The 26205-nt window shown below is 35.3% G+C and overlaps 1 protein-coding gene across 1 annotated transcript in view; it reads right to left on the bottom strand.

Annotated features, from left to right (window-relative positions):
* Window positions 1-415: 415 nt before the first annotated feature.
* LOC100254222 (transcription initiation factor TFIID subunit 5) overlaps window positions 416-26205 on the bottom strand; it is a 34473-nt gene continuing 8683 nt past the window's right edge. Inside the window, exons 3-19 of the mRNA XM_003631713.4 lie at window positions 23140-23218; window positions 22900-22997; window positions 22681-22737; window positions 21377-21464; window positions 21125-21234; window positions 14693-14800; window positions 14346-14497; window positions 11676-11786; window positions 11503-11572; window positions 11376-11415; window positions 5329-5493; window positions 5093-5169; window positions 3913-4029; window positions 1203-1468; window positions 998-1093; window positions 816-891; window positions 416-715 (exon numbers count right to left, since the gene is read on the bottom strand). Of these exons, the coding sequence (XP_003631761.1) occupies window positions 662-715; window positions 816-891; window positions 998-1093; window positions 1203-1468; window positions 3913-4029; window positions 5093-5169; window positions 5329-5493; window positions 11376-11415; window positions 11503-11572; window positions 11676-11786; window positions 14346-14497; window positions 14693-14800; window positions 21125-21234; window positions 21377-21464; window positions 22681-22737; window positions 22900-22997; window positions 23140-23218 (1764 nt within the window). The 3' untranslated portion in view covers window positions 416-661. The remainder of the gene's footprint in view (window positions 716-815; window positions 892-997; window positions 1094-1202; window positions 1469-3912; window positions 4030-5092; window positions 5170-5328; window positions 5494-11375; window positions 11416-11502; window positions 11573-11675; window positions 11787-14345; window positions 14498-14692; window positions 14801-21124; window positions 21235-21376; window positions 21465-22680; window positions 22738-22899; window positions 22998-23139; window positions 23219-26205) is intronic.

Below are 26205 nucleotides of genomic sequence, written 5' to 3'. Positions count from 1 at the left end.
AGAATAGAAAGTGAGAAATGAATAAATAATAAATTTAAAATTAACAATTTTTTTATTTTTATTTTTTCATATTTTTGGTCAATTTAATTTCCCAAAGAAAAATTGTAAAAAAATAAATGAAACCATATATCACGAAATTGATTTTATCGTTCTGGGATTTACCTCGAAGATTAATCTCAATCATATCGCCATTGCAATTTGGCATCACTTTCAGACGAGAAAGTAGTCTGGATTAAATTCTTCAAACCATTTTTAAGCCCAAAAATAATCAGTATGATTTGAGCCTTTGATATTTGGGTTCTGCCCAAACTGGAATAACTGGTTGCTGGAAACGACGAATTTTTTTAGTGGAGGAATACTGTCCTTTACTTCACCATGATTGGCAGACAAAATTGTAGATGGATGTACAGGAGAATTTTCATGTCAAGTATCAAAATCCTGCTTAAGACACATTTTTCATGTCAAGAATTTTGGCAGTCTGTCCAACTAGAGTCATTTACTACAAAAACCCCTCAACCACTGCACAAATTAACTAGTTTTCCTCAGATTGTTTCATTCATGGAACAAAATTTTACATTAATAGATAAGGAAAAATGGTCTAAACCTAAAACACTTAGGATTCAAAAAGTTTACCTAAAACTACAACTGGCATACCAAGATTTTACCCACTTTTTGAGAGCGCCCCGGCTGCAAATAGAAGATTCCTCCGGGAGAACTGCACGTGAGAAGAAACATAAATTACTTGATTGGAAAACCCATCTGAATCACTAGCAGCAGTTAAAGGGTATCAAAAATTGAGCAGTCTTGGAATTTACCCGCAACGAGTACACTGGTGTAGACTTGGTTGGCAAAGTCTTCAATGATCTCAGCCTGCTGGTGTTTCCACTTTTGCTGATCGAATGCAATACATAATATAAATTTCCAAATAAAATAAAGTTTCGATGCAGAGATTAATTACCATGTTTTAAGCTATTTTTGTTTCGGATAATATACTTACTTTTCTTCACTTCTAGGCACCTTTGTGCTTGTGGTCACATCCCACAGTTTTACAGTGGAATCAGCAGACCCAGATGCGAGGAGCGAGCCTTCACAACTAAAATGTTCAACAAAGATGAGAAGAATTATAACTTAAAATGTTCCAGATATCTTCCGTGTACTATATGTTGATGTGTATAATAAGGGGCAAGAAAATCGATTTCCACCTGAAAGCAAGTGACCATACGCATGACATATGACCCATCAAAGGCATGACACAGCGACCGCTTGAGAGATCCCACATCATGATCGTGCCGTCTTCATCACCGGATGCCATGTACTGACCATCAGGTGACATTGCCAAAGATAGAACCATGCTCCTGTGGCCAATGAAAATGCGAACACACTCCCCACTCTGTACATCCCATAATCGAACTGTTTTGTCACTTGAGCCTGTCGCAATGTAGTTGCAGTTTATGTGCCACTGTACACACTGAACAAACAAATCCAAACTCATTACAATCTGTCCTAAAATATTACAACACAAGTTCAAGTGATCCAGTTAACTACGAAACATTCTGCTAGCCTGGCATGTACCATGAGCAGGGTGAAAAACTCAACAATATAAAAGAGCCAAAGGAGCCAACAGAAAATAAAAAACAATAAAATAAAAAAACACCCAAAAAAGTCAGAAACTAATTTCCCTCCTATTAAAGAAAAAACTAATACTTGCTCTTGCGGGGAATAATAGTTGTCCCAGAAATGTTATTAGAATGATGCTTGTCATTTCATGCATTAAGAGGAGAAAGGAAATGAAAAGGAAGAAATCTTTATGTGGATCAGACAGCAGCTAATAAGTTCACAAACTGAAGAAGATTTGAATGAGAAACTGATGGATGGGATGACTCATAGCCCATGTTTGCTAGATAGTTAAATTTGTATATCAAACTCTTATTATAAAAATTATAACATCTAATAAATATAAAAAACTATTTTATATAAAATAAAAAAATTAAAGTTTATTATATATTAATATTATCTTAAAGTATTTCTTTAGTTATTTTCTTGAAATTAGAAATTTAATTTTCTTAGATCAAACTTTTTAATCACAAAAATGACATGAAAAAGAAAGTTTTTGAACACATGGAGAAATAAAATAAGAGAATGGAATTTATGATTCATAAGATATACCTATCTATCAGATGGGATTATTAAGTCACATGTAGAGCTGTAGAATCCCACCCACTTATCCTATATCTAATAGGCAACCAAGCATCGGAGAACACTGAAGGATTTCTATATCCAATCTCCCATCTTCTTAGCCACATACCAAAAACGAGGAAAATCAGGATAAAAATTATCAGAATGCAGGAATCTGAAAAATGAATGGGGACTACAGGTAGAAGAATTGTTCCCAAGGTTTACCAATAAGACGGATCACATATTAAAAGTTCAAATTGGCCATCACAAGCCAAGTTTATGTTGCATTAAGCAATAAGTACAATTACGGCATTAGTATGGCATCAGGCTAAACTCAAACTTGGAAAGGTTGATACAGAAAAAAAAAAAATCAAACAAAAATAAGAATGTGATCTGAGTGCCTAACCAACACTCCTTTTTAATTTTTTTATGGCATCATAAAAAAAAACCTCTTTATCAGTCTAAAACAGGTGTTACTGAACCATTAACTTATATTTAGAAATTAAGTTGATTTAAGAAGACGAAGATGAAACTTGACCAAAAGAACCAAGGTTCTAAACAATAGAGCTGGACCACAAAATTTTCCAAAGCCAGAACGTGCATATAACTTCAGTAGGACTCATGCAACATGTAAACACTTTTTTGGGCCTTTTCATATACATATAAGAATGGGTTGGAACTGGCCTCCTTATAAATAGCAATGAAGAGAATTTCATTTTTTCCCTGTTTCAGTTAGGGGGGGGGGGGGCGGGCGGGGGGCAGTTCCAAACCCAACTAATTTGCAATAGACAGTGAAAAGAGAACTCAAATTACCAAATTATCTAATCATTAATGCTTGGACATGCAAAACATGATAATTAGAGAAGAGTGGCAGGTGGAAATGAGCTGAAACAGCTCATGTTGTATACAAAATCAGGGATCAACTTTTGATTCATATCTTCTAGCAGTAGTTATAGATAAATTGCTGTCTCCAAGGTACCATTTCCAACATCACTTCTCACTTTAATTCAGAGGCATTCCAGTGCTAGTGATAATTGTCTAGTAGCAAGTATATGCCAACAAAAAAAAAATACCTCAAACACATTTCATGTCCTAATTTTTGTTAGCTTTTCATCTTAACAAGAGTTTGGGAGGGAAGATGACTGACTTCAATATTAGAAACAAGAAAGACACCAAAACTGAAAAAAACTATTTATTTCCAGAAAATAAATAATATCTTTTCCTGAGTCAACTTGTTTGTACTACAAGTGCAAGTAGAAAAACAATTAAATGGTGTAGATAGAGAACTCGCTAAGAAAGCATCCATACTATAGCAGCACAGAGAACTTTGGAAAAAACCTCCAGTGCACCATCCCCTATCTTTAAGCAAAGTCCTTGGAGGTAGACAACAGGTTCTAGTTTGTATTAAAATAATTTTTATCCATTGTATAGGTTACAAATTAAAGAGATAATTTAACTCATTCATTCTACTTAGAAGTTACCTAATCTAAACTCAATAGGATAACTCCATGTCCAATTTCAGTAAACTATGGTTCCAATACTCTTGGATTCAGTAAACATGTAGACTGAAGTGGGTAAACCAACAGGTAAATGGTCTGTGGATTAGAATAGGTTGCAATAATTTCCACTCAACAATTATATAAGCAACAAAATGACACATATACACAGGAGGGTTTAAGGGGGAAGGAGGAAGAAAGAGAGAGAAAGAAGGGGGGGAAGAGTACAAAAACTACTCACATCAACATCAGACAAATGCCCTGCCATTATTCTTAAGGGTTGTATCCTGTCCATAGACCAAATCCTGGCTGTTCGATCATGCGAAGAGCTGGCAAAATAGTGTCCCATAGGACTAAACTGAAAAATAAATAAATCAAAAGTAGATGTGGTATTAGAATTTATGATATTAGATAGGATCAAGTAGCACAGTCCAGAAAAAATTTTAGGCTCGTTCGGCATTAATTTCAGACCGCCACATTGAAGAATTGCAAAAATATTTCTTTTTCATTTGCCTTAAAAAAATAATAATAAAACAAAATAAAATTGAAAAAATATCCTTGCCAATGTAAAAAGCATAAAACATTACACACTGACAATGAAAATCAAGCTAATTTGGGTAAAAGCCCTAAAACCCCAACCCCACCTCAAAGGCAGCCTTCCTTGGGCTTTGCACATGGGCTCCAGAAATTAGGGCAACAAAATATTTTGCAGTATTAAAACTCATAACCTCCTGTAAACCAAGCTTTGGTACCATGTTAATTACCAAGTTAACCCAAAAGCTTAATCCATTGGATAATGTACATTAACAATGTATATGAAGCCGAATCAGGCTAAAGCCATAACAAGTACTTCACTAGGTTTTAACTATGTCCAAGTGGGAGGTGAATTGACCATAAATTTCATGATCTCCAAAAAATCAAGGACAGGACCTTGAAAATGGACAATTAGTTATGCAAAAACAAGAAAAAGCTTTCCACAGAATTTGACTGTTTTTATTAGCAGATCTTTTGTATGCCAAGCAAAGAGCAAATAGGACTCCATAAGAAAGCGATCAGAAGGTCATTAGAGCCAACATATGATGGACATGATGGTGAAAATGAAGAATCAAACAACAAGAACTGCAAGTGTCTCATGTATACACCCTCTGTACTCTGGTGTACTTTTTAATATTATTAATTTATACATATCTTACTTTACCTATCAAAAAAAAAAAAAAAAAAAAGAACTGCTTGTGTCTCATGCAATCAGAAAGCATGTTGTAGATTCACTCCCGGCTAGAACAGCTTTGAGAAAGTTGACATATGCAATAGGACTCCATAAGAAGGTGATCAGAAGGTCATTGACACTTAAAGTTTCCAGCATAAAAAGAGAAAGCAGTTTAACATTAAACAAGATGAACTAGAAAAAGTCAATTTTTTACCTGAACATCCCAAACAGGGTAGTTGTGACCTTTGTAGCAAACAAGATTTGCATTTAGTTTTGTGCTCCACAATCGAACTGCAGTGGTGTAAAGTACTTTTTTCAGTCAAAAGTAGTTTTTAAACTTGGGGCTATTTCTTATAACCAAATGTAGGCAAGAATGGAACAAGGGAGCAAAAAAGGGAAAGAAAAATGATAGATGAAAAAGCAATAAGATAAGAATCAAGGAACAAGTACTTGTTGAGTCTGCTGAGGAGGAAAGAATAAAATCCCCAAGAGGACTAAAAGTGGCTGAATAAACAGGACCCGAATGACCCTGAAATAATGTATAAGATCTTTTTCCACCACTTGTTCCAAGAATTTGTTCGGTAGGAGCCAAATCATTGTCGCCCTGCATAATAGCTGACACCAGCCATGTTTAATACCAAAGTTTCTCTTTACCCAGATTAGTAAAAGCGAAAAACAGACATATGAAGCAATTTATATCCAAGAGAGATCTTTTAAACTAATTAAGCACTTTATGACCCAAAGCAGAAACATATCAAAGGTGATATAATGTTGTGAGCCTTAAATTACAAAATTTGATTAAAAAACAGGATTAATTATGAGGGAGATTTAAAGCTTTTGTAAAACTAAACAAATATGAATTGACAAGCAAATTTAACATGTACTGCTTCAAATTAAAATGTATTGATAAAACCAAAAAATAGGTCAACTAGATTGATTTCAAAGAGTGCTATATAAATCTTCAATTTGACTAGAGTTTAATTTTTCTTCTAACATCAGCCACTAATCAGAAGCAACAGAGACAGCACTTGTGATACAAGCACCATGAAGGCTTTGTAGGTATTTAGCTTTCCAGAATGAGGAATGGAACCTATGGAAAAGATGATCCTCACATCTATATTAGTCGTAAATTAGTTGCATTTTTTCCTATATTAGCTACAAGGATTATTTAGTATATAAAAAATATATCATTTGATTAAGACAGCTACAAGACCAGCTATGCTTAACAGAAGATAACATTGAGCAACTAAGAAACATAATTCAAGAAAGTGGATGCAGCTGTAAAAATGAAATTAAAATAGATGAGTTGCAACAGAAGTAAAGACAAAACAAGAAAGTGCATACATAAGAAGGTACAGTAGCAGCAAGTGAGGACAAGGTCAGGGAAAGTCGTCTAAGATAATTCAGCAATCTGCAATACTGAGGAGTGGCTTGATTTAAGATGAAAGAACCAAAGGGACGAGAAACAGGTCAAAAGGAGGCATGATAGAGTGAGCGTTAAAAAACATGATCCCTAAGAATCCAATAGAGAATATGGCTTTAGATTAAGCTGACTGAGAAAAAAAAAAAAAAAAAAAAATCAAAACAAAACAAATCTCATGTAGCCAACCCCAAGTAGTTGGAACTAACACTTTGTTGTATTGAGCTGTTCACTAGAACTATATAATTTTACAAAATATGTATAAACCTATGATACAAAGAGATCTGCAAATTTAGGTATATCTGTTAGTTGTGCATATACATATAATTCAATGACATCTGCAAATTTAGTTCTCTCTCACTTCTCTTTGAGAATTGTTTTAGCTTTCCAATGACTATTACTTTTTCAGAAAAATTGCAAAATTGTCATGAGATCTATAAACCATGTCAAAAATGCATTAAAATGTTTTGATAGTATTATCAAAACTAAGCATGATATATGATTCACATTCTCTAAAAGATGATATTTAACTAAAATATTACTTCTTAATCACAGTTTGTGGCAAATCTTTTTTTTTTTTGATAACATTCACCCTCCTAGTTCAAGCATTACAGAAATGCAACAATTTTTAACTTTCATTCACTCACTAAGGAACAAAAGAAAATAGAGTTTATTACCAAGAAATTGTATCCACAAAATCATTTTGCTTAGTCATCATTTTTGTTACAAGGAAAAGACATCCCAGAAAATCTTTCTTTTAAAACTGCCTTCCTAGCTTTAACAGATATTTTGCTGCACAAAATTTCTCTTTAAATTGAGGAAGATCTTTCTATAGATATGTGAAGTTGTTATCTCTTGGGAAACATTTGCCATTAAGTCAGCTTAATTGAGGGTTGTATAAGCACCTGGCTAATGTTTTGGCTAACCAGCTCAAAAAGACGGTGGGCAAGGTGGTTTCAATATACCAGCAATCCTTCATAGATGATGGCAGGCATATCTTGGATGCAGGCCTCATTGCAAATGAGATATTGGATTCCAAGCTTAAGAGCACAAATAGTGAGATCATTTGTGAACTAGACATTGAGAAAGGCATATGATCATGTAAATTGAGACTTCTTAATATTGGTCTTGGAGAAAATGGGCTTTGGTAAAAAATGAGTGAGATGGATTAAATGGTGCATTTCAATAACAAAATTCTCTATTTTAGTCAACGGCGTCCCTTCCAACATTTTTTCAAAGTTCAAGGGGTTTGAGGCAAGGAGACCCTCTCTTCCCTCATCTCTTCATTTTGGCTATGGAGACTCTCAATTGGATTCTGAGGAAAGCCAATGAAGGGAGTTTCATCTTGAGGTTCAAAGTGGGAGGAAGAGGTGGGGAAGGTATGGAAGTGTCCCATTTGTTATTAACTGACGATAACCCTCATTTTTTGTGACGCCAACCAAGAGCAGTTAGAATATCTAAGTTGGGTTTTCATGTGGGTTGAAGCTATTTCTAGTTTAAAGGTAAACATGGAGAAGAGCGAGAATATTCCAGTAGGGGTGGGTGGTTGCAAATGTGGAGGGTCTAGCCTCAATGTTGCGTTACAAGGTAGGTAGTCTTCCCACTGCATGTTAGGGCCTGCCATTGAGTGCTCCCTACAAATCAGTGAGAGGGGATTCAGTGGAGGGAAGATTTTAGAGAAAGCTTACCTTATGGAAGAAACAATATCTATTAAAAGAAGGAAGACCCACCTTGATCAAAAGCACACTGTCAAGTCTGTCAATCTATTTCATGCCTCTTTTTGCCATTCTAAGGAGGATGAGCTTAACACTAGAGCAGATCCAAAGGGATTTTCTTCAGGGAAAAGGAGCACTTGAGAGAAAACCCCACTTGGTTAAATGACCTATCGTTTGATTGGAAAAAAAAAATGGAGGCCCTAGTATCAGAAATCTTCACACTTTTTACAAGGCTCTTCTTGGTAAATGGAGCTAGAGATTTGCACATGAGAGTAATTCACTTTGGAAACAAGTGATTTCATGAAAGAATGGGACAAAAGAAATGGGTAGGTGCTCAAGGAAGGTTAGGAATACATTGGGGTGGAGATGTGAAGGGCTATTAGAAACGGGAGGAAAGATTTTAGGAGTAAAACACAACTAGTTGTGGGTAATAGTACAAGGATAAAATTCTGAAAAGATAGATGATCGGGGAAAAGTTCTTTGGAAGAGTCTTTCCCTGTGTTATTTTCTCTAGCCATTGATAAAGACTCTTGGATAGCATATATGTGAGAGTAGGTTATGGAAGGGGGTTGGGGGAGTTCCCGTTTTCATAGACAGTTTCACAACTGGGAATTGAAACGACTGGAGGTATTTTTCCATAGGCTACAAACAATTACAATTAGAAGGGATGGAATCCAAGACAAGCAAGTTCTTAATCAAATCTTTCTATAATTCATTAGCTCAGAGAGGAAGTGAGTCGTTCCTGCAAGTATAGGATGGAATCTGTAGGTGCCAATGAAGGTGAGTTTCTTTCCTTGGAAAGCTATTTGGGGAACAATTTTAACTCCTGATCAACTTAGAAGGATTAGAGTATTCCAAATAGATACTACATTTTTTTTTTGATAGGCAAACACACAAAAAGTATATATTAGAAAAGGGCACCTTGAGGCTAACCCAAAAGCATATAGGGAGTATACAAGAGGCGCCATAAGGCACAAAAAAGAAGAGGAAATACAAAACCAGCCCTCAACTAGCACCTAGTCAATAAAAAAAACTGAGTAAAGGAAGAGGACCATCATTTACAACCGACTTAGTCCACAACCAAAGGTTACATATAAAAGAATTTCTCAACCTATGAATCGACAGCTCCTCATTATCAAAAGCAATCATGTTTCTTTCTTTCCAAACCGCTCAAAAAATACACAAAGGGGCTACCTTCCACACCTTTCTACGCTTCTTGCCCAAGTTAAAGTCACACCAACCACTAAGGGTATCTCTAACTGAAAAAGGAAGAACCCAAGAAACACCAAAAAGAGCAAACAATAACTCCCATAACACTCTTGCCCTGAAGCACTAAATAAGAATATGATCAATTGACTCTTCTTCCTCACAGCAAAGGAAGCATCTGTTAGCTAGAAACCGGCCCCTCTTTTTAAGTTGATCCAAAGTTAGCACCTTGCCCCAAAATGCTTCCCAAGCAAAGAAACACACTTGGGTAGGCACACAAGGACTCCAAATAATGCTATTAGGGAACAACTCTTCTTGAAGCTAGAGTACTATAAAGAGATTTAACTGAGAAAATCCCATCCTTAGTCTCTTTCCACAGCATTCTATCTTCCAAAAGAGGATTAAGCCTCCTACCCCGGATTGTCAAAAGTAATCTCTCCACCTCCTCCACCTCCCAATCATTAAAGGGCCTAGAGAAGCTAGGACTCCAAACCCCTTCTTCTCCCGAATGGTCCCACAACTCCACTAACCAAGCCTCTTTATATGATGCAAAGGCATACAAAAAGGGAAAGGAGTTACAGAGAGTGAAGTTCCCACACCAATTATCTTTCCAAAATTGAACCCTCCTACCATTCCTCACAGAAAAGATCATATTGTTTTGCAAAAGAGCGCCTTCCTTCCTTATTTCCTTCCAAAAGCCTACTCCAAATCCCTCCCTAACATCTCTAGTATACCATCCCCCTTCTTCCTCCTCAAACTTCCTACTAATGACGCGCCTCCAAAGAGTCTTCCTTTCATTTGCAAAGCGCCAGTTCCACTTACATAGAAGGGCCCTATTGAGAGTAGACAAACGTCTTACTCCCAAGCCACCCTTCCTTTTGTCCAAACACACGGTATCCCATTTTACTAGATGAGGCTTCCTCTCTAAAGCTCCCCCTCCCCACAAAAAATCCCTTTGAATTTTTTCCAATCTTAAACTAACCACTCTTGGTCTTCGTAGTAAAGACATCAAGGATATGGGCATACTTGACAAAGTGCTACGAATTAGAGTAATTCTCCCGCCTTTGGATATAAATTGTCTTTTCCACATGACAAGCCTTTTCCGAAATCTCTCTTCCACCCCATCCCAAATGGCCACGGACTTGTGATTCGTCCCCAAAGGGATCCCCAAGTAAGAAGTTGGCAGCCTTCCCACTTTAGATACTACATGTGTAAATGGGATGAAGAATTGGTTGAGCACTTACTTCTCCACTACTCCAAAGCGATAACCTATGGCATTTGGTTTTCTCTCTGTTTGAAGTGGCTTGGGAGATGCGCTCTTTTGTTAAGAGGCAATCTTCTAAGTTGGTATGGTTCTTTCGTGGGAAAGAAGTGAAAGAAAGACTGAAGAGCTACTCCCTTCTGTCTCTTTTGAACATTATGGGGAGAACAAAATAGGAGGTCTTTTGAGGGAGTTGAACAGTTGGATCATGCAATCAAATTATCCTTTGTGTATTTTTTTGTGAATTAGGTTAGAATGCACGTTGAAGATCATTCCATGTCTATGATAGGCTTTGAAGATTGGTTGAGTTTGAAAAAAGGATAGGAAGGTTGTTTTTTGTGTTCTCTCTTTCTTTTTGCTAGCCTATTTTTGGCATTAATCATATGCATCATGTGTACCTTCTTGTGCTCTCTCCTGGCACTTTCTTCTATATGTATATCCTTGTTTGCCTATCAAAAAATATGCCATTAAAACAGAGCCCTGGCTAAAGTCAAGGGCTTCCTCAATTTCCCCAATTTTTCCATCAGGGGAGGAATGAATCCATGATGATAACAAGTGAACCATGTTCTTCAAAGTGATCCAAGTATGATTGGGACTACATGTTGCAGGAACCAATTATTTGTTTGGTCAAGTACAATGCAGAGATGACAGGATTCCCCAAAGAATGACATAGGGCCTTGGAAGCCACATCAAGCAACCAACATTCAGAAAGCATCAGTTCAAATTACTTTACAGAGAGTATAGCTATTAACTAAGTGGTAACTTTTTTTATAATAAGCCGTAACCATAAGTGAAAACTCATGAGGAAAAATAAAAATTATTGCATAATTCATGTACCAAACCCAATAATAATGAATCATCACAAAGAAAGAAAAATAATCACTTGCAAACTTACAAGTAGCAGCTTGCTGCCCAAGCTTTGACATGTCCCAAACCTGTGGAGGCAAGGTTCAAAACAATAAAAAAATAAAAATAAAAATAAAACAATCAGATGTGCATTAAGTTATGAGGTAAAACACAACCTTCAATGATGAGTCTGAGAATCCACCAGCAACCAAAGATCCATCATGGGATATTGATGAACAGTTTAAACTAAGGACACATTTGCAACAAATATCAGAATTTGAGCACAAACGTAAATCAGAAGTAATCAAATAAAAGATAAACGTAAAACTAACAAGGTTATGACCATTACCTATTGTGTGTATTGATAAACGTATAGAAGCTGACTGATGGCAGTGCCATGCTACTCAACTGTACACGGTTTCGCAGGTCTTCAAGAATAGACTGCTCTACCTCTGTTGGCCTGGGACACAACCAATAAAAGGTGAATAAATGGCAAAGCATATATTCTAACCTAATGAACATCCATGAGTTTTTATCACCTGCCTTGTGACCATCTATAACCTCAGTTCACACAATACAATAATTACTAAAATCATGAAGCATAATGATGGTTAGTTTCTAGGTTATATCTTCCAATAAAAATTCCCCATAACTTTGAAAGTTGGTTCTATAACAAAGGTGATATAAAAGTAAAGTACATTCTTCCAATTATCAATCTATGTTTTATCTTTTGTATGTAGGTAGCTGGAAGTAGGGAGGAGAATTGCTTATAAACATCAAACCTAAGACACACCAAATGGTTGGTTCATTCCAAGATTAAGCTTAACAGGGGGAAAAAATAAAATTTCTGCTAAGAAGATTAAATTTGGAATCCCAAGGAAAAGTAAAAAAATTTATTCAAATAATTCTAAAACTGCTGAAAAAAAAAAAAAAAAAATCTGCTCCCACATGCATGATTTGCTCTTTGAAGAATTATGACCTACAGTTCTCCATGTAAAACAGTGTGAGCTACAAGTACCTTTCTGGCTGTTTCTCAATCAAAGAGAATTGTCATCCTTCAATCCTCAAGCCCATTCTCTTTAACCTTTGTTGGGTAGCATAGAAAAATAAAAGAACATTTTGGATCTTACCATTTAAATGGAAGTTCTCATTTTTCTTTTCCATCATTTTCTCCACAGAAAATTAGTGAATCTTACATTTAATTTTTTATTTCCTGTTTTTTGTTTTGTGTCAATCTGGTTGCTCTGATATCTCAAAATTGTTTACTGTTTCTGTTTCTCCCCCAAAGATGACCAACTCTTTTTCTTTCTGTTGAGTCTAAGAAGAAGAAGAAAAATGGACTCTCACAGAATAAGGCAAAACCCAAAAAATTCCAAAGACAGAAAAAAAGTGATGATCACAGAGCTTGAGTCATCAAGCAACAAAACAGCATAAGGTTGGCAGGCTCCTTGTTCTGACAACATAAAAAACACCAATTCACCAGGACGCAACCTGCTCTCATTAATGAATTAAATGTAAGAAACCTGCTCCAGCCACCCCCCAGACGAAGAAATACACCTTAGATGGGATGCTTAGAACACAAACAATCAAAGCTGGAAAAGGAGGACATTCCTAGAGAAAGTGCCTCCTTAGCAGTAAATGGACCTAAGCTTCCTTATTGATCGCAATAGAGAATTGACATGGAAATCCTAAAACTAGTTCTCTCATCACTCCTACACAATACAATGTCTTCACAAATATAAACCAAATTCTTCAATCACAATATAAATTCATATTGACAATAGTGGGGATGGTGTTTTCATACATGCACTATTTTGAGATAAACCACTTCATATTAGTCCCAAACAAAACTCTGCCCTAACCATTTGAACCACACAATAAGTATTCACATATAAATCAAATCCTTGTAGCCACAATGCATGTCCCTTATTATTGTAAAACTTACATGTTCAAAATCTCTTTTAATTAATGTTTTAAAAACTGGACCGATGATCAAACCTAAAAAATTACAGGTTCACGATTCAATGGTCCGACCGGTGGTTGAACCGCAATCGAACCGGTGATGTTATAAATATATAATTTATTTTTTAATAAAATTAAAAATAATTTATAAATTTATAAATATATATAAAATTAAAAATTAATAATATTTATTTTTTTCATATTTTATATAAATATATTAATATTTTAAATTTTATTAAATAAAACATATATAATATTTAAATGTGAAAATATATATTGAAAATGGAAGAGTATTATGTAATTTTATATATATATATAAATATATCTTATTATTTTATAAGTTCAAAAAGATATTAGGTATTTGACTTATATTATTTGCATATTTATGGTTAGAGGAATTTTCTAAATAATATATCTATTTTATTCTTTTTTTAACAATTCTTAGCACAAACTGATGAGCAGTGGGTTGGTGCAACCATGCTTATCTTGAATCCTTGGTCCAAGGCTCAAGCCCCAACTCATGCATGTTTAAATGCTGATGTTTCTTTAAATCAGCTACCATACTTGTCCCACATCAGAAAAGAAAGAACATAAAAGGAGGTTTAAGATCGTCATTCACTCATTGCATCATAAGTGACCGTTGGGCCATGAAAGAATGTGTGGCCCAACAGCAGTCAAAAGCCCATTTTCGCCAAAAAATTAAAAACCTGATGGAGAATATTTGTTGAACCGAACCATCCTAGTTCTCTCTAGTTCGGCGGTTGACCGCCGGTTCATTCGGTTCAGTGCCAGTCCAATCCCCCTTCTGGCCCAAAAGGTGAACCGGACCGGACCAAAGTCCAATCGATAGTTCGATTGGTTGAACCAACTGATCCAATCTGGTTTTTAAAACATTGCTTTTAATCCTTCATATTTGAAACTTTTCTCCATTCAAGTCAATACTTCTACAACTTGGTTTCTTATCCTCATGAGCTCAAGCAACATCAGTAGTGTACATCCATAGGCCATTAATATATATATTGAAGGGGAAAGAATGAAACAAGGATTTGGAAAATACATTACGGGCAAAGCAAGCTCCGGTTTGACTCGTGGTGCCATGGATACTGCATTAGCCTCGGGGCGCGCAGTTTTTCCTGCTGCACCAACAACCTTGTCCTTTTTCAACTTTTTTATTGAAGAACCTTGTTTTCCTCCTTCTGCTGATCTTTTCTGTACCAAAACATAAATATAAATACTAAACAAAAGGATCAAACATTCAAGAGAATCAATCAGAATGGAAACATGACTATTAATTAAACGACAATATATAAATTTTGAATACTGATAATATATCTGCAATCCAGATAATAATATGCAGAAATTGAAAAAAAAAAAAAAAAATCACACATTCAAAGCTTATGCTACCTTATTCTCTTCTGTGTCTGTCTCTTTCACTTCTCCTTCTGCTTTTTCAGAATCTGAAAGCAAACCCCCTGCTTTCTCCAACCGTTCTTCTAAAGACCCTTCAAGCAACTATGACGAACATGAGATAAAGTTCATTAATTTGGCTAAGACAGATAAAACAATATAGAAAACTTGGAAGAATACAGTGATTTCGGACTGATAAGAACAATAATAATAGCAGTACCAATAACAATCAGAATTTCTGCCTGTCCTAAGTTCTTTTTTCCCCCTCTTTTGTTTGATAGGCAAATAGAGATTCATTAAGAAGCACCTATCGAAAAGGGGGTTGCATCCCTTATTCATGGGAAGTGATTACTACTCAAAAAGTGTTATTTCATAGCTTGTAATTAACTCTTTTAAACACTTTTGAGTAGTAGTTATCACCTTTTAACCCAATTAACATATGAAAGACCCTTGCAATCAATTCTAATCAAACTGTGTTAAGTTTTGGTGTTTTGATAGCTTTTTGATCACCAAAGCAATCAGAGATTGAGGAGAGTTCTTTGGAATCCATGGCAAAGCAAGGGAAAGGTCAGAAACATGAAGAACCGAAGCTTTGAAGTCCTTTGCCATAAGCAAATCCGGAATGTAAGGAGTAAAAGATGTCCGGACAGGGTGTCCGGACAGGATGGCGGCGGAACATGGTCTGTGGCAGGCTGTCCAAATGACGTAGCAAGGCTTACTCACTTTAATCAATGATCCGAACAGCATATCCGGATAGGATATGCTATCGTCCGGGTGTGATGTTCACGAGTGCCGTGTGCTTCTCCCTGAGGGAGTCCGGAGAGGGGAGCGCGCCACATGTCCTCTTGAGGAATCCGGATAGAGTTGATCCGGATAGCCTTGCGCACTCCGTGTCATCCGGGAGAGGGGTCCCTACACCTTGCATGCGCAGACGGTCCCCCTAGCGACATAGCTCCTTCCACCCGGGGGGAATCCGAATGGAGTTGATCCGGATAGCCTGGCGGCGTGGGATATCTCACAGCCGGATAGGAGAGGAGGACGTTTCAACTTCTCCGGTCAGACATATCCGGATCCTCTGATAGCGCTTACCCGGAGAGTTTTTCTCTCAGTATACAGTGCCGCGGAGTTCTCCTGAAGCTTCCTGATATTTCCGACCGACATCTTGAGATATTTTGCTTTAGATATTTGTTGTCTAAATCCCCAAAGTCTCCTTGTAACCCACCTATCATAGGATTCCTTAGTCTTTAAGTAAGAACAAAAGGGTGAATAACCTCTTATATATAGTTGTAATTTTCTTTACAATCATATAGATCTGGATAGATCTCGAGAGCTTGTTCTTGGAAACAACCTTTTTGTATAAGGAAGAAATATATTTTACAGAGCACTTGCTCTGTTTTTCCTTCATATTTTTGTTTTCTCGTTAGTTTTCTTTCTAACCAATCAAACTCTGAGGATTTTTCCTCAGAGGATGAGCGGCTAGGCTCTTTGTCTCTTGGAGTAAAGAAAGTCGGGTAAGTTTCCTCATGCATAAATTGGAAGTTTTGTTGTTTTAGTTTTTAATGAAGAGAAAGTGTAACCCGTTAATAGTTTTTATCTTTTTAGTTAACTTAAAACGCCTTTAACTCACCTGGGCCAACACTTGATAAGGCAAGTGATCTCCGTTCATTGAGATGCACTAGTTTATCTCTTGCGAGCCTTTGGGAGGTAGTTTAGAGGTAAGATTTTCTAGAATAGCCAACACTTGGTAAGCTTTTGGACTCCACGGAGACATCCATTAGTTATCTCTTGCGAGCTTTTGACGGGTAATCCAAGGTTAAAGATCACCTTGAATGGTAAATGCTAAGTGAGAGGCACGAGCCATTGCAAGGTGCATCAGTGAGAGGGATTTAGTGTTTAAACCCATTAAGGGGAAGCATCTGTACCGCACCAGTTAGAGAATTAACTATATGTTAATTCTCTAATTTGAGGAAAAGAAACAAGTGACCGGAACTCTCCTTTTTGTATGAGGAACCTGAGCCTAGTGATCTAAACTCCAAGAAACACTTTTCTTTGTAAGTAAAATCAGTTACTATTTTTGGTTAGTTTAAAACCAAACCTTTTTCATTTAAACATCTTTATGTCTTCTTTTAAAGCTAACCTTGAAATGAAAAGGCACCAATTCAGCTCTTGAATTAATATCAATTGTGAAGTGAAAACTCATCCCAGTGAACGACCCTAGAGCCACTATGTTATGCTAGCTAAGGCTATCCTAGTACATGGTGTAATAGGTTATAAATTTTGTTGATTACTCTCTTCTGAGGACCACAATCAAGGGACATCAGCTGGACACGAATCAAATGGCACCACTGTCAGGGACCATTGAGAGGACATGAATCAGCTGAAACACCAATTGGGAACGAATCAAGAAGTATACAAAGGCTGCACAAGGGAAAAGAAGAAAAGAAACAAACTAGACAAAAATCCTACTATCCTCAACCATAGACCATTAATAAAATCTAACAAAGAATGATTCACCACTTCCCACAGAACTTTGATCAATTCCAAAAGTGATTTGATAAGGACCACCTTCAATCCTAGGTCAGAAAACGCATTGAGAAAAAAACCTGCCCATTGAGCTCCCTCCAAGTACTTTAAAACAAGAAAAAAAAAAGGGAGTCATTCACCACACCATTTTCCTTCTATTATCAATTCCTCACACACATGTCAACTCAATAGAAGATCCTTAACCATTTCTGGGAAGAACCCAATGAAGCCCAAAAATTGCAAATACAGCATCCCCCAACAATCAGGCTCTACAACAGTAAACTAAAATATGGTCTGTTGTTTCTACACTGGATTTACAAAGATTGCATCTATTCACTTTAGTCCATCTCCTCGTAGCCACCTAAGCAAAAGATCAGTTGGGCACCCCCAACCTTGATAGCAGGAAACTTAGGCAATCCCCTACAACACAGAATTGTAAAATGATTTCACTAGAAAATACCTCTTTCCCTACAAAAGACTGCCCTCCTACTCCTAAACAACCACATGGAATGAATGCATTCCATACATGGCCTTACTTTCCTGAGAATAATAAATAAAGACAAAATAAATCAGTAAAATTGAAAGCGTGCTTTTGATGAATGTCACTCATCTCACTGTTTTGACATTGATTTTCAGTCCTGAAACATGTCCAAATCAAATCAATGACCATCTTCTTTCAAGCTTTCAATTTTTTTGCAAGCACATCATAGCTCTGCTACAGAGACACTACCAAGTCACCAAAACCCCCAACTTTCAACCACATGTTTTCAAATTTAAAGAGTCCTTCCTTTCCCCACCTCCAAAACAACCTAAAAAAATAGGTGAAGGGCCCAACAGGGGTTAAGGCAGGATTATCTTGGAAACAGAAGAAAAGTGACCCTCCAATCCCCTAGAAGAATAAAATAAAGGGAAAGGAAAAAAAGAACGAAAATTCGCCCAAAAAATCGGATTTTGATCATGGCTGATACAAGATCAACAATGGAAACTCAGTCCAATTGAGTCTCACTGAGTTTTCAGCATTTTCCCAAGAATTCTGGATTTTTTTCCAGATTTTTCAGCATTATCACCAATTTTTTGGGCTTGAATCAACAGCACTCTCCATGCCACTTTCAAAATTTTAAACCATATGAAATGGTTGGGGGTTGAATCCAAGATCTCCTGCCTACAAAACAAGCCCCAAGTTGCCCTCATGTAATACATATCAGATATATTATATATCTACTAATTTTGACCTATCCAAAAAAAAAAAAATCTAGTAATTTTGTCTTCTAAATCTTTTCCCATATAAAAAAAATGAAATATAAATAAAATTATAATTAATTAATTAATTAAATTTAATTATCTCATTTTCAAATAATTTCGATTATCTCACTTTTAAATTCTATTTAACTAATTATTGATGATATAAAAACATCATGAAACCTCCTAAATGAATATTTTTATAATTAAACACATGATATATAAATATAAACTTATAAATAAGTCATAAACATTTTTAAACAAAAAAATAATTATATACGTTATCAATTTTTTTATATCCAATATATTTAAATTTAATAAATTATCATTTTAATATTAAATATATTTGCGATTTCTACATATTTTATTATTGAACATCTTAATTCATATATATATATATATATATATATAATTTTTTTCAGTAAAACAACATTAATATGTATATTATTACTTATTTTATCATTTCTTATCGATATATTTTTTCAAAATTCCTGTCTAATATTTCCTAATATTTCTTTAAAATCCAACCACTGATATTTCCATGATTTCAATTAGCCAAGACGGATTGGGTTCCCCCGAGGAGCATTTCCGACATGTTGTCCATCAATTACAATGGTTTTGATTTATCTAAGAGATGGACAGTTTTGTGGCAAGCTGCATGCATAGCTATAATCTGGGTTGTGTGGCGGGAAAAAAACGCGAGGATCTTTGAGGATAAAGCAAGGAATTCAGAGAACCTTTGGGATTCTATTCATTTCTTTGCTTCTCTTTGGGTTTTTTGTTCCAAGGTCTTTAAGGGGACTCCCATTATTGTGTTACAACTTGATTGGCTAGCGGCGTGTAAATCCTTTAGGTTGGTCTAGTCTAGAGAGTTTGTTCGTTATTACATTGTATTTTCTCGTTTTCGTATTCTTGTAGTTTAGTTTTCTTTGGTGGGAGGATTCCTCATCCTTCTCTTGTACTTCTTTTTTCTATTAATACATTCCTTCGTCGTTTCCTATCAAAAAAAAATATTTCCATGATTTTTGATATTTTAATCTTTGAGTCCTTTAGTTAAAGGAGGATACATAGCTCAAACTCCTCAATGAACTTCAAGAAAGCTCTCAAGTAGTAGAAGACATCCAACTGTTGTTTCTTTCTTCAAAGAGATAATAAACAACATTGAAATCCTCCTTAAGCATTGTGGCTCCTTCCATAACCCTATTAGTAGACCATATATCCCCAAAGAAATCCAAATGATGCCATTGTCGTAATTTCTAAATTAGAAAGATAAAGAATAAGCCCCGGCCACCATTTGCAAACACTCCAAAACTCTCAAATCCCATAGCATCAAAACAAAGCCAGCAGCCCCCTAAGCATCAAGTGCACTCCACCCTAAATTCCAACCCATACCCAAACTACCTATTCTTGCAAAGGACATCAAGCTCATCTTTGACTCTTGAAAACAAACCAAATCAGGTTAAAGAGATTTAACTATTTTCCTTTTGTCCAGTCCATTCAAGTCTCTTAAATGCCAAGAAACAATTGTTAGCTTCGTTTAGAAACCTTTCACAAAGACAAACAGTCAACAGCACTTTCAGCTGTCTTCCCTGCACTTTGATCAGAAAAAACAAAACTGATAGCTGTTTGAGTTCCCTATCTTCCCTTGAACTGGATCCCCTCCCTTCTTCTTTGAACTAGTCGAACAATAAAGTCCACATCTCATCCCCACATTCATTAAAGTCTTCATAATGGATTTCCCATAGCCCTCCACAAAAAGAACCCCAAATTCTTACCAAACGACATCAATTTTTTGTTTACCCAGGGCCAGGGAGAAGGCTCAATGCCCATCCCCTCTCCTCACCAAAAGCCAAAGAAAAAGCACCCAACAAGGAATCCCCAGAATAGGACTCACTGATTCTATTAGCCTCAAAGTTCATCACAGGAGAGAAATTTTCTAGGAAACCAACACACTCCCATCCTGGAAGACCATGCACGAAGAACCTCACCTCTCTAGATGAACTCGATTTGAACCTCCTCCCCAACCCCAACTTTAATCCAGTTTTCCCACTGAGTGTTAAAAAAAGAGGGGGGGGGGAACAAAAACAAAAAAGGGGTAGAGAAACACAAGAAGCCCCATCCTCAAATAGGCCCCTCTTCAGGATAAAAAGAATCTATGACTTAATGGAATCATCCTGTCTTCAATTCCAACTCCAATAGGCCTCTGATGTTTTCCCCACAAAGATGATCCTGACCTTCAAATGTCTTTGAATCCCGGTTCTCATATCTTTCCCAATTGATGAAGAAGAGATAATTAACATAAGAGCTTAAATAAACAGAGCATATATTAAAAGCCCTTAGAAAAGGTGCGCAAAGTACACACGGAGTATGCAAGTGGCAGCCGAATACAAGCAAAAGGGAAAAGAAACAACAAACCATAACCCGAAACAAAAAACTTCACCCTAAAGGCCTGGAAGAACAAAGCATTTCAGAGCAAACTAAATTGGAAGTACATAAGAAGAATTTGAGGTAGCAAAAATGATTCAAAATGCAAACAAGAGATGCAATAGTTAATATTTTAAGCATACAACCTCTAAAACGGAAGCACATTCAAAAATTAAGATCGAAACAATATCCAAATCCACAAGAACATTGGAAGATAGTAACTAGGTGGCTTCATTGACTCACCCCCCAATGTATTTCTTTCTGATTGATCTGATTAGCATCATCTTGGCTGCTGCCAATAAGTGTCACAACCTCAGCGTCATCAGAAATTGAGGCGGGCTGTCCGGGAGAAACTGTAAACAGATAAAAATGATCGACAAAATATAATTCTTAATAGAAATGAAAAAAAAAAATTAGCAAAAGAAAAAAACAAATATACAGTACAAAGATTACTAACATCCAATATATAAGCAATTCAAATATTAAGAGCTATACCTTGGAAGTTAATATGCTCATTGATAACCCCAAGCATGGTGATGGATTGTGTCTTATGTAGATATTGCAGCAAAAGCTCATAAGAGTACTGAGAACAAAATTAACACACATATACATCATTTTTTATGCATGTATGTATAGGCACGATGCTAAGTATATCATTTAAAAACCGATAAGAGTTGTAGATAATAGTTGATTCCTCACAATCATTGTGGAATCTAAAAGCAAAGACAGTTTGTTCACTTGTTCAACATTAGATCAACCCTTAAAAAAGATGTCCTATAAGCAAGAAAACATGAATTTTGGAAACAATAACAAATAATAATAATAATTTATTAACTTTTAATTAAGGGGCGCTATAAAACATCAACTAATTATGATCAATAAATAAATACAAACAAACAGAAATAAAGTGGGATAATCTCAATTTAGAGTGGTGCTACAAGTATTTAAAATACTTCAACCTGCAACATGCAATGCTTAAGGCAAACGCGTTTTAGAAGCAGCTTTGAACAGAAAACTAATAACATATACTCTCTGCACCACTTTTTTGACAAGTACCCTATGCACCACCAACAAAAAAGACACCCCATAAAATGATGAATGTAGTTTTAAAATGCTTAACAAGCAGAGGTCACCAGAACTTAAAAAGAAAGGCCTTTACCACCACCCATCCTGTAAAATAGAACCATTTCATGTTTGAAACAGAATTGTTAAAATACCTAATTTCTAGTATCAGTCAACATCAATAACAATGGTATAAGTTGTTCAAGGTTTATTTGTCTTCCAATTACTCTCGCCTGTTGCTCACCCAGTCAATCAACCATTCACTTCATAATTGATTGTATGAAGAAGCAGGCAATTTAGAATATCAGAGATCAAATCTTTGCATGTATATTCTATTTGTTTCTTATGCATTGGTTCTCAGATTTACAGAGGAGATTCACTTTAAGATTTCTGAATCAGACTTTTTGCTGGAAATATTGAACTCTTTTACCTTTTCTCATTGAAAATTATTTACATGCAAAGCTTGTAAATAATTGCAATGTTTTTTTTTACCAATCCAAAAAAGAAAACATGCAATGCAATGTGACCCCTTATTAGGTGAATAAAATATTGCAATGAAAGTGTTTCAACAGACAACAAACCTTGCATTAGTAACATGAATTTTATGGAGTTTGAGAATGTCGAGGTCGAAATTTTTCTAAAGCATAACTGAAGTTCTTGCTTCAGTTGACTGAATAAATAAAAAAATCTAGACACATGAAACATGAAGAATCAGATACACACACACATGACATTACCTGGCATATCTTTATGCTGACTTTGCTTTGCCTCAGAGAATGAGCAAATTCCATTTCCTGAACAGAGGTAATGATAATAAGATGCTTCTGTAAGATTGTACTTGTATGCACAAATTTCAGATAATCAATTTAGTGGTAATTTAATCCACCAATTTTTTTTATGTCTACAGTAATCACATTCAAAAAAATCCAATCTGAAGGTTGAGGGAAGTAATTAACCTCCAGATGTGAAGGAGAAAGAACTCCTTCCAACTTTTGAAGGTCCCTTAAATGCATCATTTCATGGTCTTCACGAAAGCTATTGAAAAAGTTCCTAGCTGAGAATATCAAATGCAGTGATGTATAAAATAAAGACATAAATAAATAAATAAATAAATAAAATTATTACACAAATGAACAAATTAAGTCAATCCGGAATCTAGATGCAACATATTATGAAAGAAAAGAAGTAGAATTTACCTTCTTGAATATGCCCTTTTGCCACAAGATCCATAAAACAGTGTATAAATACTGGATAAAGCACTCGAAGCAACTCATGCTGCACAGTACAAATTTAAGCCAAGTAAATACATATGTACAGAAGATAACAAACTACAAGAGATTACAAACTTTTCAGCTGGTTTAGGTCAGTTGATCACAAACTTTGATCAAAACTCATCAAACCAGAGTTTGTATATAATAGTATAATACTTCACAATAATTTTTTTTTTTAAGAAAAAAAGGAATTAGAAAACAACATCTAAGACACAGTTTCCTTTACAGTGGTGAGAAGATTAATTGAATAATGGTTTTCAAAATAGAAAACATAGTTTTGACTTCCATGAATTTCAACAAAATAAATTCTCCATCTGGACTGGCCATATTTTAACTTACAACCAATTTTAATTATTAATATTTTCACACTTAGTCTTAATTTAACCTTCCACAACTGATTCCATGTCCAGAGCAAGTTCAAAATCTTTCCATGAAGCATTCATCTTATTGTTTGAAGTTGCCATGTTGGTGTCTAAATAAAATTAAGGTGATGGGAGAACACAAGATATTCACCTACGAAGAGGCCAACATGTTTATAATAAATTCTGCATGTGGGCAGTTCCCAGTTAAAGTTATACATCAAAGTTAATATATTCAAAACAGCTTTATTATGAAATATGAATCTGAAAAGCCGAGTCATAAGTCATTACTGAAGATCTTCACATTTAAAACTGGTATTTTGAAATGAATCAAACGCTGTGACAGTTTAAAGAAAGGGGTCAGATCTCATAAGTGGAGGAATTCTCAAGTATACCTTCATGTATCACAATAAATATCACAGCCTGACACATATTGATAGATAGATTATACTAGCATAATTGAACAGTATTTAGTGATATCCTACCTAATTTGTAGGGATGTCAACAGGGCAGATTCAAGCGGGGTCACCCTCATCCCAATCCTGCCCCAATTGTTTCAATACTTTTCCATCCCCATCCCAAACCTATACTGGATAGGGACAGGTTGGAAAATTTTCCACACCCGCCTCCCCCCCTCTGTTTAAAGCATTTTTATTATTTTTTAAATTTTAGTTATATTAAAACAAATATGATTAACAAATTAATTCATTAATTTTCATAAATTTGTGTATTTTACTTAAATGGGAAGTAAACTTACATTTTTATGTTAAATGTGTCCAATAGGGGGAAAATGGAAAAAAAATAATTAATTAATTAATGTTTTTTTAGTTTTATATAAAAACATGACAAACTGGCATGGGGGGTGGAACAATTCCCAAACCCAATCAAATTATAAAAAATAAAATAAAAATAAAAAATAAAAAAAGGAAGGAAAAAATTTTCAAACCCGCCCATTTAAACCTCTTCCAAACTCATCCTATTAGGGGTGTGTGCAGCCCACCCGATTGCCATCCCCACTTATGTTTATCCAACAATAGTAGGATTCTATCACCCAAGGAAACAAATAAATAGATGACCATTAGAAAGGATAACAATATTCTGCAATAGGGAAAGTCATTATCTCAGGATAGTTCTATTGCAACTTGAAAATATACCATAAGTTGCTTGAATCAGACAAAATGTGAGGATACCACATTACCACTTAATAGTTAGGTATTAAATCTTACACAATATTGTCACAACCAACATAGCTCATGTAATGAAATTCCTTTACAGTAGTATTTAGTGTTTTAATCTTTGAAAATTGTATGATACTCCAATATGATACATTTGTTTATCATATCATGTCATAAAAAATACATAATAACAGTTCCAGTATCTTTTAAAAATTATTTTTATTTTCCCACAATTTCTAGACAGTATATACATTGGATTTGCCTTTTCCAAACATTATGTATTTTCTTTGTAGGCAAAAGAAATGCATAATATGTTTATTCTCCAATCACTTTTTGATTGGTTAAAGAACAAAAATGGAGGGCAGTTTGTCGTTCACAAATTACCATAATATAATAGGTCAAGGAAGCCTAAGACCTTCTCAACAGTTTGTTTTCTTTTTTGCCCCTTTAGGATGCTGCTCATATACTGCTTACGTACTATATTGATGCCCCTTTTTGGTGTTGCTTAATAAATGTCCTTTTGTTGCCAATTTTAGAAATTTACATACATGTCAAGCATTCCTCCTTCCTAAATGTTCAAATGCTTTCCTTTCTCTAGGATCATAGCCTTATTTGCCACACATCTGTCATACCCATCCACAAGAACTTGAACCAATTGCCTTCACCTAACTAGCCACTTGGCAAAACAAAAAAAGAAAAAAAAAAAAAAAACCTCTGCAATGCTAGGTCCAGTAGCCCCAAAATGAGAAAGGCATTGATGAAAAATGCTAAGATAATACAAAAGAACTGGTACTCTAAAGATAGACAGCAAATTATTAGCAGAAATTAAGCTTCAACTTCATTTGTCCTTGTAATTTCTTCAAAGAAATAAACACCCAAGATTCTAGCATTGCTATCTCGAATAAGGGGCCCTCTCAATAAGAAAACAGAGAACAGAGCTGGAGGACCAATAAAAGAAACTCCATAAATGCCATCAGTTAAGTAATTAGCTTGAACTTTGATTGTCTAAATGCCAAAGAAGTAGGTTGATAACTAACCATTTTTTTTTCTTTTTTTTGAATCAGAAACAAACACATTTTCATTAAAAATGAAGGTACAAGATAAGGAAAAGAAACCCTTCCCTACAATACAAAACCTTATCAAATAGAGGAAAAGAAATACTCCCCAAAATACGTAAAAAATAACTCAACAATGTGGTTTTAACCCTTTGGATCTACATGTTGATATCCAATAAAGTTGAATTATGTTGAGAGGAATGCCTTAGAAAGTTTTAGTGATAGAAGCCCAAAATGACAAATGGAAGTAGACTAGATCCCATATCATTTCGATAGACCTCCACTTGTCCTCAAAGATCCTTACATTTCTTTCCCTCCAAACTATCCAAATCAATAAAAAAACAAGTGATTTTCCATAGCACTTTGCCTCTAGAAGTGTTCCCCAAATCCTAAAAGAAATAG

The sequence above is a fragment of the Vitis vinifera genome, chromosome 4 (assembly GCF_030704535.1).
Source record: "Vitis vinifera cultivar Pinot Noir 40024 chromosome 4, ASM3070453v1".
NCBI lineage: Eukaryota > Viridiplantae > Streptophyta > Magnoliopsida > Vitales > Vitaceae > Vitis > Vitis vinifera.
This window is presented reverse-complemented; position numbering and strand designations above follow the sequence as displayed.